Source organism: Bos javanicus, chromosome 20, assembly GCF_032452875.1.
Source record: "Bos javanicus breed banteng chromosome 20, ARS-OSU_banteng_1.0, whole genome shotgun sequence".
In the NCBI taxonomy this organism is placed as follows: Eukaryota; Metazoa; Chordata; class Mammalia; order Artiodactyla; family Bovidae; genus Bos; species Bos javanicus.
Genome location: NC_083887.1, coordinates 35,380,340 through 35,394,652, shown reverse-complemented (window position 1 = coordinate 35,394,652; position 14,313 = coordinate 35,380,340). Strand labels below are relative to the sequence as shown.

Below are 14,313 nucleotides of genomic sequence, written 5' to 3'. Positions count from 1 at the left end.
CAAACAAATATTTTTGAAAGATAAAGTTCAGAAGTACAAATCCTACTTACTTGTAAAAACTGTACATCCTGAAATAATTCTTGTATGAACCTCCGACATGGAAGTCTAAATGTGCAGTGTGACAGCAAATGGGAAACCTCAGAGTAAAGGCATATGTCATCAAATGTTTGAGGATACTTCTCTTTAATTCTAAAATGAAAGAAAAGACTAGGATGTGATAAAAATTATAATAATGACTTGCCTATTTTCTTTCAAAATATCATTTTAAAATATCTTTTTCCTCTGGATATATAGATCAAGTGACATATCTGGAGTGAGGGCATAAGAATATAAAATAGTAAATATTCCTAGCTCACACTTAAACTATAACTATTTTAAGTTTCGGCTATCTCTTAAAATGATAAAAACCCAAATACTTCTTAGAAAGTGAGAAATATTCTTTTTCACTGGCCTGAGAAATTACAAAATGTATTTACTGGCCCAGAATAACTCAGTATTTTAAAGTTGCAGGATATAAAATCATCACACAGAAATCCCTTTCATTCCCATACACTAATAATGAGAAAATAGAAAGAGAAATTAAGGAAACAATTCCATTCACCATTGCAACGGAAAGAATAAAATACTTAGGAATATATCTACCTAAAGAAACTAAAGACCTATATATAGAAAACTATAAAACACTGGTGAAAGAAATCAAAGAGGACACTAATAGATGGAGAAATATACCATGTTCATGGATTGGAAGAATCAATATAGTGAAAATGAGTATACTACCCAAAGCAATTTATAGATTCAATGCAATCCCTATCAAGCTACCAACAGTATTCTTCACAGAGCTAGAACAAATAATTTCACAATTTGTATGGAAATACAAAAAACCTCGAATAGCCAAAGCTATCTTGAGAAAGAAGAATGGAACTGGAGGAATCAACCTACCTGACTTCAGGCTCTACTACAAAGCCACAGTCATCAAGACAGTATGGTACTGGCACAAAGACAGAAATATAGATCAATGGAACAAAATAAAAAGCCCAGAGATAAATCCACGCACATATGGACACCTTATCTTTGACAAAGGAGGCAAGAATATACAATGGATTAAAGACAATCTCTTTAACAAGTGGTGCTGGGAAAACTGGTCAACCACTTGTAAAAGAATGAAACTAGAACACTTTCTAACACCATACACAAAAATAAACTCAAAATGGATTAAAGATCTAAACATAAGACCAGAAACTATAAAACTCCTAGAGGAGAACATAGGCAAAACACTCTCCGACATACATCACAGCAGGATCCTCTATGACCCACCTCCCAGAATATTGGAAATAAAAGCAAAAATAAACAAATGGGACCTAATTAAACTTAAAAGCTTCTGCACAACAAAGGAAACTATAAGCAAGGTGAAAAGACAGCCTTCAGAATGGGAGAAAATAATAGCAAATGAAGCAACTGACAAACAACTAATCTCAAAAATATACAAGCAACTCCTACAGCTCAATTCCAGAAAAATAAATGACCCAATCAAAAAATGGGCCAAAGAACTAAATAGACATTTCTCCAAAGAAGACATACAGATGGCTAACAAACACATGAAAAGATGCTCAACATCATTCATTATCAGAGAAATGCAAATCAAAACCACTATGAGGTACCATTTCACGCCAGTCAGAATGGCTGCGATTCAAAAGTCTACAAGTAATAAATGCTGGAGAGGATGTGGAGAAAAGGGAACCCTCTTACACTGTTGGTGGGAATGCAAACTTGTACAGCCACTATGGAGAACAGTGTGGAGATTCCTTAAAAAACTGGAAATAGAACTGCCTTATGATCCAGCAATCCCACTGCTGGGCATTCACACTGAGGAAACCAGAAGGGAAAGAGACACGTGTACCCCAATGTTCATCGCAGCACTGTTTATAATAGCCAGGACATGGAAGCAACCTAGATGTCCATCAGCAGATGAATGGATAAGAAAGCTGTGGTACATATACACAATGGAGTATTACTCAGCCATTAAAAAGAATACATTTGAATCAGTTCTCATGAGGTGGATGAAACTGGAGCCTATTATACAGAGTGAAGTAAGCCAGAAAGAAAAACACCAATACAGTATACTAACGCATATATATGGAATTTAGAAAGATGGTAACAATAACCCTGTATATGAGACAGCAAAAGAGACACTGATGTATAGAACAGTCTTTTGGACTCTGTGGGAAAGGGAGAGGGTGAGATGATTTGGGAGAATGGCATTGAAACATGTATAATATCATATATGAAACGAGTCACCAGTCCAGGTTCGATGCACGATACTGGATGCTTGGGGTTGGTGCACTAGGACGACCCAGAGGGATGGTATGGGGAGGGAGGAAGGAGGGCGATGCAGGATGGGGAACACATGTATGCCTGTGGGGGATTCATTTCGATATATGGCAGAACCAATACAATATTGTAAAGTTTAAAAATAAAATAAAATTTAAAAAAAAATAAAATAGAAATAAAATTTTAAAGTTAAACTGAAATTAAACTTTGACTGGGCTCTGTCTTTGTATCTTTCAGCATTTAGTAGTGGCTCTCGCCTGGTCCAGCACCTCAGAACCAGCAGTGGGGTGGGCTAATACAGGTAAAGGACCCTCTACACTTAAAGCTTCTGGCCAGGAGGTCTGCAGTGGGGGCCTGGTATATGTGCTACTACATTTTATAAAGTTCCACAGGAGACCCTGAAGTCCATTTCATTTTTTGAGGATCACAGCTTTAAATAGTGCAAAACAAAGATGTTGAAGATGGCCTGAATATTCTTTTATCATGTTGCTGTGACTTAGAAAAGCAAAAAAAATTCTACAACTTTTATTAAAAGAAAGGAGTAAAAATAGGGAAAAATTAAACCAAGAAAATGTCACTTATTTTTACGTATGCCAGCTTTTCTTGAGCTTTATGGTCTCAGAATTCTTCTACTTTCTTAAAAATTGTTGAGAAACCCCCAAATCTTATTTTTTGTAGGCCATGAAAGTGAAAGTCACTCAGTCATGTCCAACTCTTTGTGACCCCAAGGCCTATACAGTCCATGGAATTCTCCAGGCCAGAATGTCGGAGTGGGGGAGCCTTTCCCTTCTCCAGGGGATCTTCCCAACCCAGGGATCGAACCCACATCTCCCACATTGCAGGTGGATTCTTTACTTTTACTTTTGTGGGCCATAGCCATCAATAATTAACATACAAGAAATTAAAATTTAGAAAATTTCAAAGCATTAATTCATTTAAAAAATAAAATCATTACATGTTAACATAAATACATATATTTTAATGAAAAATAACTATATTTTCCAAAACTAAGACAGTGAGATGGAGAAGGCAATGGCAACCCACTCCAGTACTCTTGCCTGGAGAATCCCAGGGACGGAGGAGCCTGGTGGGCTGTCGTCTATGGGGTCACACAGAGTCGGACACGACTGAAATGACTTAGCAGTAGCAGCAAGACAGTGAGAAGAGTTGCTATTGTTTTACATTTTTACAAATCTTTTTAATGTCTGGCTGAATAGAAAACCATTGGATTCACATACCTGCTTCTGCATTCAATTTATTACCATATGTTAGTTTGGTTGAAGTAGATGAAGAAAATCTAGGCTCACTCAGATATGCCATGCAGTTGAGAACTACTGATGTAAAGCTAATTGATCAAACTTTTTAAGTATTTACCATAAAAAAGCAAAGAATACTCATCTCAAAGCTTACTTACGTTAAAAGCCCAGTTTCATGACATTTAGTTGAAACTGAACTACTCAAATTAATGACTAATCTCAGAACTTCTTTACGAAGGAGTATACGGCACATTGGTGTATCATCTGGAATTGTTTTAACACCTGAAAAGAAGATCAAAATATTTTATCTGTATCACAACAGAAAATTACTATAACTCATGGAATTTGTTTTTAAACTTTACCAAAGATATATATAAAACTAAGATAAACTGCACATGACCTGCCAATCATTTTGGGATCAAAATTATTTCTAATGAAAGCAGACAGCTAAGTGAGTATGTGTCAGCAGCTGATGCAGGTACAATGGTGGACTAAATATACCCAATAAAAGTAAGTTGTCAGATTTGAGACAACTAATGAACAGCACTCATCATTAACAACAAACAACTAAGTACAGTTATGTTAACAAGGTTTGGATTTAAATCTGAAAACTTACCTAGTAGCAATTCTGTACTTTTGGTGCTGCTCGCTGAGCCTTCTTGAGACACTCCATCACTGCATCCAGAAATGCCAGAAAATTTAGAGGGAACGACTTCTAAGGGATTATGGATAGTCTGCTCACACCAATCAGAATATGGAATGTCTTGAAGGTCTGAAGAAATAAATTAATTCAATCAACAGATCAAAACAGCTTATTTCCTATGCTTGCACTGTATACCACAAAGGAATGGTTCCTTGTAATTTCCTTCCGGTCTCTTCAGTAATTATTTTCCAAGATGAAGATTTTCAAAGTAAATTTACAGACTGCTCAGGTAGTAACGTGTTAAATTCTAAAGACATTTATACCTGAGATTTTATTTTCCTAAACTACAAAAATAATAAATATGTGTTTATTTAAAGAATTCATATAAAGATATATATAGAATAAGTGAAAGTCTTTTACCTACCCCATCTTTCATGCCTCCCACCCCTAAACTAAATAGACTTCTCCTTAAATATATAAAAATTCAGATCGTCTGATATTTTAAATTTCTCTCTCTTGCTCTTTAGGTGTATAAGTGAGATTACACTGTATCCATTTTTCTATCACTTGCTAGTCCTACCATTTAATAATCACCAATATAACAATCATAGTTCTCCAGACTTATCAGTTCCTTCCATAGGGTTAAACTTACTATACTATCCATGCATTGCTAAGGTCTACTCCTAGATGGGATTTTAAAGTCAACTAAACATCTTAGTGCAGCTAAAATAACATCAATATTTTTTATTTAAAAGTTCCCTGAGCACTTAAATAAGTGATTAGAGCAAATGGAAATCAGAAAGTCTTCAGTTATCCTTTTAGGAGGTAACACTGAGCAACCCAGAAAATCATGCAACCTTAGTACACTAAGAAAAAGAGATTTCAGAGAGAAGAGACACCATCAGTCAAATGGTAAGGCCCCTTGATAGTTAGTCCTATCCTCTTTCCACTACAGTACACTGTCAGAGTGGTAATAAGCGTTTTTTAAAAGTCCAAGAAACTAGACCTACACCAACACATACTATTCTCCCTATGCTGCTTCAGTAAAATAGATGTCACCACCTCATCTCACCTGTAAGTACTTCCTAAGATTAATAGTGACATAATACTAAGCAGAATATGTTCTGGTTCCTCAGGATATCAACTTAGCATAGTTGTAATATCTTGGTTACTAAGAAAATCACACATCTGTCAGGTACTTGAAAGTAACATATGCTACTTAAATTATACACTGATTTTAAAAATAAAACTACTGCCAAAAGATCTGATAACTAAAGATGTACTTAAAAACCAGTAATGCTGAATAACCAGGTAAGAAATGACTGTTATTTTGGACTCAGGAAGCTTCCCAGGAAGTAAAAAGACAAAATATTCCAGCACAAAGAACAATAAGAAAATTATATCTTCCTTTGTCAACGTTGTTTTGAAAACGCTGACAATGTTCCTTTGTCAACATTGTTTCTGAAAAGTTATAAACTTATTCTTTTCAGCCTCATCTTCAACCAGTGATGACTCCTAACATTTCTAACCTGTTACAACCACATTTTATTTCTAAAGATATCATCCATTCTTATTCCAAAAAAAAAAAAAAACCCACGCCTCTAACTAAGAAGCCAAAACAATCAGTCTCTCCCACTGTGGTGGTTTAGTTGCTAATCATGTCCGACTCTTGCAACCCCATGGACTGTGGCCTACCAGACTCCTCTGTCCATGGAATTCTCCAGGCAAGAATACTGGAGTGGGTTGCCATTTCCTTCTCCAGGAGATCTTCCTGACCCAGGACTCCTGCATTGCAGACAGATTCTTTACCAACTGAACTACAAGGGAAGCCTCACTGGAGTCTTCTTCACATCTTCTTCCACTGGAAGATGTGAAAAAACATCCCAAGAATAGTGATAACAGAAGGCTTTTAATCCATGGGGTATCTTTTGTGTGAAACTTGCTAAATCATATGAATAAAAATTTTTATGAAATAATTACATGTGCTAAATGGAAACTTCAGAGAACACGTGGGTAGAATATTGGCACTATTTATTAATCAGTAGGATATGGAGAAGGCAATGCCACCCCACTCTGGTACTTTTGCCTGGAAAATCCCATGGACGGAGGAGCCTGGTAGGCTGCAGTCCATGGGGTCGCTAGAGTTGGACAGGACTAAGCGACTCAACTTTCACTTTTCACTTTCATGCATTGGAGAAGGAAATGGCAACCCACTCCAGTGTTCTTGCCTGGAGAATCCCAGGGATGGGAAGCCTGGTGGGCTGCCGTCTATGGGGTCCCACAGAGTCGGATATGACTAAAGCGACGCAGCAGCAGCAGGATATGGAGAACCAAAATTTCTTGAAATTGGGAAGCTAGTTGACCTACTTCTTCTTAGGCATGGAAGATCATGTCTAGCACTCTGTTAAAGGCCAAAACTGTGCATGCTAGACTGATGATATTGACTTTTAGGGACCTTAATTTTGAAAAGTATTCAATGCAATGAAACTTATACACACTTTTACTCAACACATTTTATTTCTAGATTATATTTAATTTGGATGAAGCATTATGTCCATACATTGAACCTTTTAATCTATGTAACTGATGTTTAGTTTCTTAACTGTAGCTGTTGCTTTTACTGTTTTCTCTCTTTTTAGTTAATAATATTCTGTACTGTCCTTACTTGCTCAGTTGTGTCCGACTCTTTGCAACTTTGTGGACTGCAGTCCGCCAGACTCCTCTGTCCAAGGGGATTCTCCTGGCAAGGATACTGGAATGGGCTGCCATACCCACCTCCAGGGGATCTTCCCAACCCAGAGATCGAACCCAGGATGCCCTCATTGCAGGCAGATTTTTTACTGTCTGAGCCGCTAGCTCAGCTTTATTTTATCTTTTAGTTAAAAATGGCGACATGAAGTATAGGATAGATCAGCGTCTAAGAGACTGCATACCTTCTTTATACCCTGTATCTGGGCATAAGGCTGAATCCAGCCTTATGTGAGAAAGAATAAAAAGCTCTAGGGAAAAAAATTATGTAAGTCCATATGGGTTAATTCAGAAAAATCATAAGCTAAATTCTTCCTATCAGAAAGTGAAGTCTCCAAATAGCATATTAAATGCTGAAACAATTCATCAAAAAAAATCAAGAATTTCTGTGAGGAGCTCTTATCCACCTGATCATCATTTCTCCTGGGCAGCAAGAACAAGGAGACTGTTGTTGTATGAACAAGGAGATTTTCCTTAGGAACACAGTAAGATCATTCTAATTGAACTATCAGAGTTTATGAAAGAATATTATTTCTAATGTAAACAACTTAGTGTGAGTCACCATTAATGGACAGCTTAGTGAATGCTAATCTTACATGTTAGGAAGTACCAAAACTACACCATAAGCCAGGTATCATTATTCCCATTTAGAAATTTAAGAAAAAATTAAAAGTAAAGCTCAATGAAACTAAGTATATTGCCCAAGATCAAATTTTAAGATGGAAAAGTTTGGCTTTGAGCCTAAGTGCTCTTGACACCAAACCTCACACCCTGCTATGTTTACACCAGGGTCTGAGTATTTCCTGGAGCCCTGGCACTTCCTAGTCTCCTCCATCCCCAGTTGTACATTTGGGTGAGGACAGGGAGATGGGACACCACCTGGCGTTCCCCTTACACCATCATCTGCATACCACTGATCTTTTGTATAGACTGCTACTGAAACGTGGGTTTTACACCTAGTATTTTTCAAAACCACCACTGTCTCTTTAGGGCCCTCCTTTACTCAATGTAATCTCTACCCACTCCTCACAAATCTGTCAGTTTAATAACTCAGACAATTCAAACCAATCTCCTTGCTATTATCCTTTATAGTCTGCTGGTTTTTTTCCAGTGTTCTCTTTCAAGATAGACTAGTCTAAAACATCAGTCTAACCCACTTTTAGTTGGTTAGCTACAATATGGCAAATGCAGTGGTATACATAAAGTGCACCCCAAAGAAACATATAATGCCGCCAACATTTTGCCTTGCATACTCAACAAGACATTGCATAAACATCTGAGAAGGTGGTAGACACAGAATATAGTATTAGGAAATATCCTAATCACCTTTCCTCTGAGCTTTAACATTTTTTGAACAACTGCCACTACCAACATTACCACCAGATTGAAAGTTTTAAAAAGTGAAAAGTCTTATGTTCAAGTCCTGATGTCTCTTTAAAATTATCATTACACAGCAGAGGGACAACTTCAGACTACTGCAAACTACAGTAATCCAAACAGTGTGGTAATGGCACAAAAACAGACATATAACATATAGATAAAGGAAAGAGAACAGACAGCCTAGGAATAAACCCATGAACATATGGTCAATTAATCTAAGAGAAAGGAAGCAAGAATATACACTGGGTAAAAGTCTTTTCAAAAAGTAGTGCTGGTACAACTGCACAGCTACATGTAAAAGCATGAAATGTTCAAACGAAACATTAGAACGTTTTCTAGCACCACATACAAAAATAAACACAAAATGCATTAGAGACCTAAACTTCTAGAGGAAATCACAGGTACAACACTGTTTGACATAAACTGCAGCAATGTTTTTTTGGATCTGTCTCCCAGAGTAACTGAACTGGAAACAAAAATAACCAAAATAAATTTAAAAGCTTTTGTACAGCAACCCCCCTGCTCCCCCCGCAAAAAAAAAAAAAAAAACGCCACACATAAAACAAAGCAAAAAGACAACTTACAGACTGGGTAAAAATATTTGCAAACAATGTTTCTGACAAGGAATTCATTTCCAAAATATACAAATAGCTCATATAGCTCAAAAAAAAAAAAAAAAAAAACCCAATCAAAAAGTGGGCAGAAAACCTAAACAGACATTTTTCCAAAGAAGGCATAGAGATGACCATGAAAAGGCCAATAAGCAAATAAAAAGACGCTCAATACCACTAACTATTAGAGAAATGCAAATTAAAACGACAATGAGGTACCATCTTATACCAGTCAGAATGGTTACCATTAAAAAGTCTACAAATAGTAAATATTGGAAAAGGTATAGAGGAAAAATGAAACCTCTTATACTGTTGGTGAGAATATAAATTGGCGCAGCCATTATGGGGAATGGTATGGAGGTTCCTTAAAAAACTAAAGAGTCACCATACGATCCTGCAATCCCACTCCCGGCATATACCCAGAGAAAACCCTAATTCAAAAAAACACATGCACCCCAATGTTCACAGCAGCACTATTCACAACAGCCAAGACATGGAAGCAACCTAAGTGTCCATCAACAGACAAATGGATAAAGAAGTTAGAATATTACTCAGCAGTGAACAAGAATGAGATAATGCCATTTTCAGTAACATGGATGGACCTAAAGATTATCAAATTAAGTCAGAAGAGAAAGACAAATATGTGATATCACTTATATGTGGAATCTAAAAATGATACAAATGGACTGATTTACAAAACAGAAATAGGTTCACGGACATAAAAAACAAGCTTATGGTTACCAAAGGGGATGGGCGGAGACAAATTAGGAGTTTCAGATTAATATATATACACTACTACACATAAAATGGGTAAACAACAAAGGTCTACTGTATAGCAGAAGGAACTATATTCAGTATCTTGTAATAACCTACAATGGAAAAGCATCTGAAAGAGAAGACACCCATACACACATGTAAAACTGAATCACTTTGCTGTACACTTGAAAGTAACACAACATTGTAAATTACCTATACTTCAATTAAAAAAAAGTAGAGAACTATTTTTTAGTTATCTGCCACGGATAATAGGGCTTCCCAGGTGGCTCAGTGGTAAAGAAACTGCCTGCCAATGGAGGAGATACAGGTTTGATCCTTGGGTTGAAAAGAACTCCTGGAGGATGAAATAGCAATCCACTGCAGTATTCTTGCCAGGAAAATTCCATGGACAGAGGAGTCTGGGAGCTACAGTCCATGGGATCACCAAGACTTGGACATAAATGAGCATGCATGGATAATAAAGATATCTCCCTCCTGATACATAAATTCATTCATTTGGCCAATAGCAGTGCTTCTCAAACATTAATGTATACATGAATAACCTGGGCATCTTGTTAAAATGCGGATTCTGATTCTGTGTGGGGCAGAGTTTGAGATGACATTTCTAACAAGTGCTCAGGTGATGCTGATGCTGCTGGTTCACTGACCACTTTGGGTAGAAAGGGCTATGCAGGACCTGGTCTCTACCTATCTTTCTAGGCTGATCCTGTATTTCCTCTCCCTTCACTTTCTGGGCTCCATTCCCATGGGTGTCCCATGCTTGCACCCATCAGAGAAGACTTTTGCTCATGTTCCTTCCTCTCTCTTAAAATTCTCTATACGCCAGTCTTCACTCAGTTAGGTTCTATTCATTCTTTCAACCACAGCTCAACAGCAATTCTTCAGAAGTCTTCTTTGATCGCTTATTTGATGATGTTTGTTGTTTAGTTGCCAAGTCATGTCCCACTCTTTCTGCGATCCCACAGACTACTGCCCATCAGGCTCCTCTGTCCATGGGATTTCCCAGGCAAGAATACTGGAGTGGGTTTGTCATTTCCTTCTCCAGGGAATCTTTCCAATCCAGGGACTGAATCTGCATCTCCTGTATTGCAGGAGGTCTCCTGCATTGCAATCAGATTCTTAACCACTGAGCCACCAGGGAAGCTCACTTGGTTCTATTCCTTTGCTAATACCAGGCAGCAAGTAATGGTGGCTCAGACAGGAAAGAATCTGCCTGAAATGTGGGAAAACTGGGTTCGATCCTTGAGTTGGGAAGATCCCCTGGAGAAGGGAATGGCTACCAGTATTTTGGCCTGGGAAATCCCATGGACAGAGGAGGAGCCTAGTGGGCTATAGTCCATAGCATCACAAAGAGTTAGATATGACTGACGGAAAACTTAATACTTGGTACCTACCCTTGATGGCACTTGTTGCAAATGTGGTTGTTATATTTGTGTATTGACTGATTGAGTGGTTGATCAATCCATTTCCTTCTCCACTGGATATACAATATAAGAATAGTGTCTTTTTATTTTTTCCTCTCACAACTGTCTTCTTAGCATCTAGTTCAATGCCTGATCCCCAGAGTGACATAATAAATATTAAGTTGAATGCATGAATGAGGAGACGTTCAGTGTCTTTTTAACAACTAGCCTGCCTCCTTTCACACCTCTGAGAGGATATCAGTAGTAAATTGTAATCATTTCCCAATTAAGAGTTATTCTCCTCCCCACTTCATATCACTTGAATAACAAGTCAAGGGGTTCTAATGGCTGTGCCAAGGTGAGAGCCTCATTGATGGCAGCAATTCTTCCACAAGTCCCAAACTTGATGCGTCTCAACCTGATTACTATACTGGAGTGGGTTGGCATTTCCTTCTTCAGGGGATCTTCCCGACCCAGGGATCGAACTTGGGTTTCCCATGCTGCAGGCAGACTCTTTACTGTCTGAGCCACCAGGGAAGCCCAACTAGCTCAGCAACAGATCACAAATGAATTTGCTGGACTGTCTTGTGACTGGGTAATTAGAGGGCTGGCTTCCCTATTTCCTGTTTGATAAAGAGAAAAGAGTATAGCAGAACTCCACAGTAAGTGCTTCCTAAGTATTTGCTGAATGAGTCAATAAACAGAACTTACAAGAACTAAAACATCATAAACAATGTATAGACAAATGACTTAGTAGCATCTTCTTTTCTGTGTACAATACATCAGAACAAAACTGACCAAACCTTTCACTCAACAGAAAATTAAAATAATATAGCAGGCTGAGTCCCTGTTCATAGCGGGAAGTGCCTTGTCCAAGAGTTTGTCAAACCCAGGCCCTACTGGGAGAGGATTACTCTCTCAGCACATCCATAACCTATATTATCAGTGTGCCAAAATCCATCAGTTGGGAAGCTCTTAATCAGAATACCATGGAGAAGTGTAGATGAATGACCCAGAGAATTCTGGTTATCACTAGGTTTTTCTGAGGGTGGCGAAGTGATATTCACCAAGAAAAGGTATCTATAGTTATATTTTAAACATACATATCATATAAAAAAGCTGAATCTGGATCTGATTCACTTTCTACCTCAACAAAAACATACTGAGTGCCTAGTATATAAAGCAGTATGCAGCTAGGTATTAGAAAATAAAAATGAAAGGGCATGACAGACTATATCCTGAAGCACCTTACTGAATGGAATGGAAAAAAATAACCAACAATAATTAACACAAGAGATCTATGTACAAAGGGCAATAAAAGTAAAGAGGAAAAAGTGTCAGTATCTAAGAGGGTCAGACAAAGCTGTGAAGATGAAACATGCCCGTCTCTGAGGATGAGGTGGGCTTGCCAAATGGGCTCTACATGGCTGTGTGTGAGCTTGCATGGTGTGTGAGGAGGGGAAGGTGCAAGAGGGAACAGCATGGAAAACACACTTTTCAAGCCTAGAATTATGAGAAAGAGCAGTCTGCTCAAGAACACCAAATAAGTCAGTAATGGCATGTCAATTACAAGACAGGAGAATGGTGATAAAAACTGACGGATCAGATGGAGTCTTGTGTGCTAGACATGAAAAGTCAATAAAGAACTGTCAACAGACTAATCCAAGGCAACAGTATGAAAGGTGAATTGCAAGGGAACAAAATTGGAGACAAACACTAACACTCCACAGGCAGATGCTGAGGGACTGCACTGAAGCTGAGGTAATGAGATGGAGAAAGAAGGATGATCAGTAGGGCTGGGAGATGTCTTGTGACTGAAGCAGATTCAAATTCAGGTGGATTCATCCAGGCAGACATAATCACTCACCTGAATGACTACATATTGCACTCAGTTGGTTACTGGGCTGGAAACCCAGAATTTCAATACAGACACAATAAAGGCAGTTATCATCTGTATGTTCCTGTAGTCCAGTGTCTTCTGTACTTTCTAAAAACAGAGAAGCATCTGAATGGATTGAATTCATTATTTCCGTAAGACTCATCTGCTGTCGTAGCAAGTGAAAAGAGTTTTTTACAAGACCTCCAGTTCCAGATGGAAGACCTGTGTGTGAGTAAATATAAAAGATAATCTGAGGAAGACGGCATCAATGACACTTCTTTCAAAATGCATTAAACTATGTGAAATTTTAAAGAAGGGAAATTAGAGAAGAAAATCAGAACACCTTTTATGACTCAAAATCTAACCTTAATTGGGGAGAAAAACAGGATAATTTGCTTTAAATTAGGAAAATAATTAATATCAGCAGATATATTTATCTTACTTTAACATGAGGTTTTAAATGCAAAATAAAAAATTAAAACTATACAATTAGGTATCATTTCAATTCTTCTCAATATTTGCATAAAGAAAAAGTAAATAATTCTGGGTCTAAAGAGGTCCTTATAAAGAAAAAAATCAAGATTATAAAGCTTTAAAGCTGTGGCTGATATGCATATACTAATTAGAATACTACAGCTCATAGCAAAGAAAGATAATGTAATGTATACAGTTTTTTTCTGTCTCCTGTCTCCAAAAAAAGTAAGTGCTAAATTTTTTTTTTATATGTTTAAAACAGAAACAACTGATCTGGTTTTTGTCTTCTTGAGAGGCTAGGTACTTAGTTCCCCCGCAAAAAAGTTATGGTTTAATTTTAAATTGACTTAACTATTTTGTTGCCCAAAATTAAGTATATGTGAATTTTTAGTGTCATCCTACTGATAAGAATTTTCTTTTTAATATAAAGAGAACAAAAACCACGCATTACCTCCAACATCATGGGCAAATACTCTTGCACCTCGATCATCATGTGGAGGTATGTTTTTTGTTTGAAAATAAGGAATATCCTTTACCTGAAATAGATATAAGTCACAGTAAGTACTATTATAAAAAGAAATTCATTTTATGAATATTAGCAATATTAAATGAAATATAATTTAAATGGAATTACTAGAGCACATGAACCTATAATGAAAAGATACTGAAGGAAATTATATTACCAAAACTTGACAAAATAACATAAAACGGTTAAGGTCCTTATCTAGCCTTAGTTACTTATATGGATATTAAAATAATTATTTTAGAATTTATCTAAAGTGTTTTTGGTCTTCTAGACAAATGTGTATTCTTA

The 14,313-nt window shown here is 37.1% G+C and overlaps 1 protein-coding gene across 9 annotated transcripts in view; it reads right to left on the bottom strand.

Moving 5' to 3' along the window:
- RICTOR (RPTOR independent companion of MTOR complex 2) overlaps positions 1-14,313 on the bottom strand; it is a 139,025-nt gene that overhangs the window by 4,542 nt on the left and 120,170 nt on the right. For all 9 annotated transcript variants that reach the window (XM_061393673.1, XM_061393670.1, XM_061393671.1 and 6 more), the window contains 5 exons: positions 13,951-14,035; positions 13,014-13,247; positions 4,201-4,356; positions 3,743-3,866; positions 51-189 (listed from right to left, as the gene is read on the bottom strand). In XM_061393673.1, the coding sequence (XP_061249657.1) occupies positions 51-189; positions 3,743-3,866; positions 4,201-4,356; positions 13,014-13,247; positions 13,951-14,035 (738 nt within the window). The remainder of the gene's footprint in view (positions 1-50; positions 190-3,742; positions 3,867-4,200; positions 4,357-13,013; positions 13,248-13,950; positions 14,036-14,313) is intronic.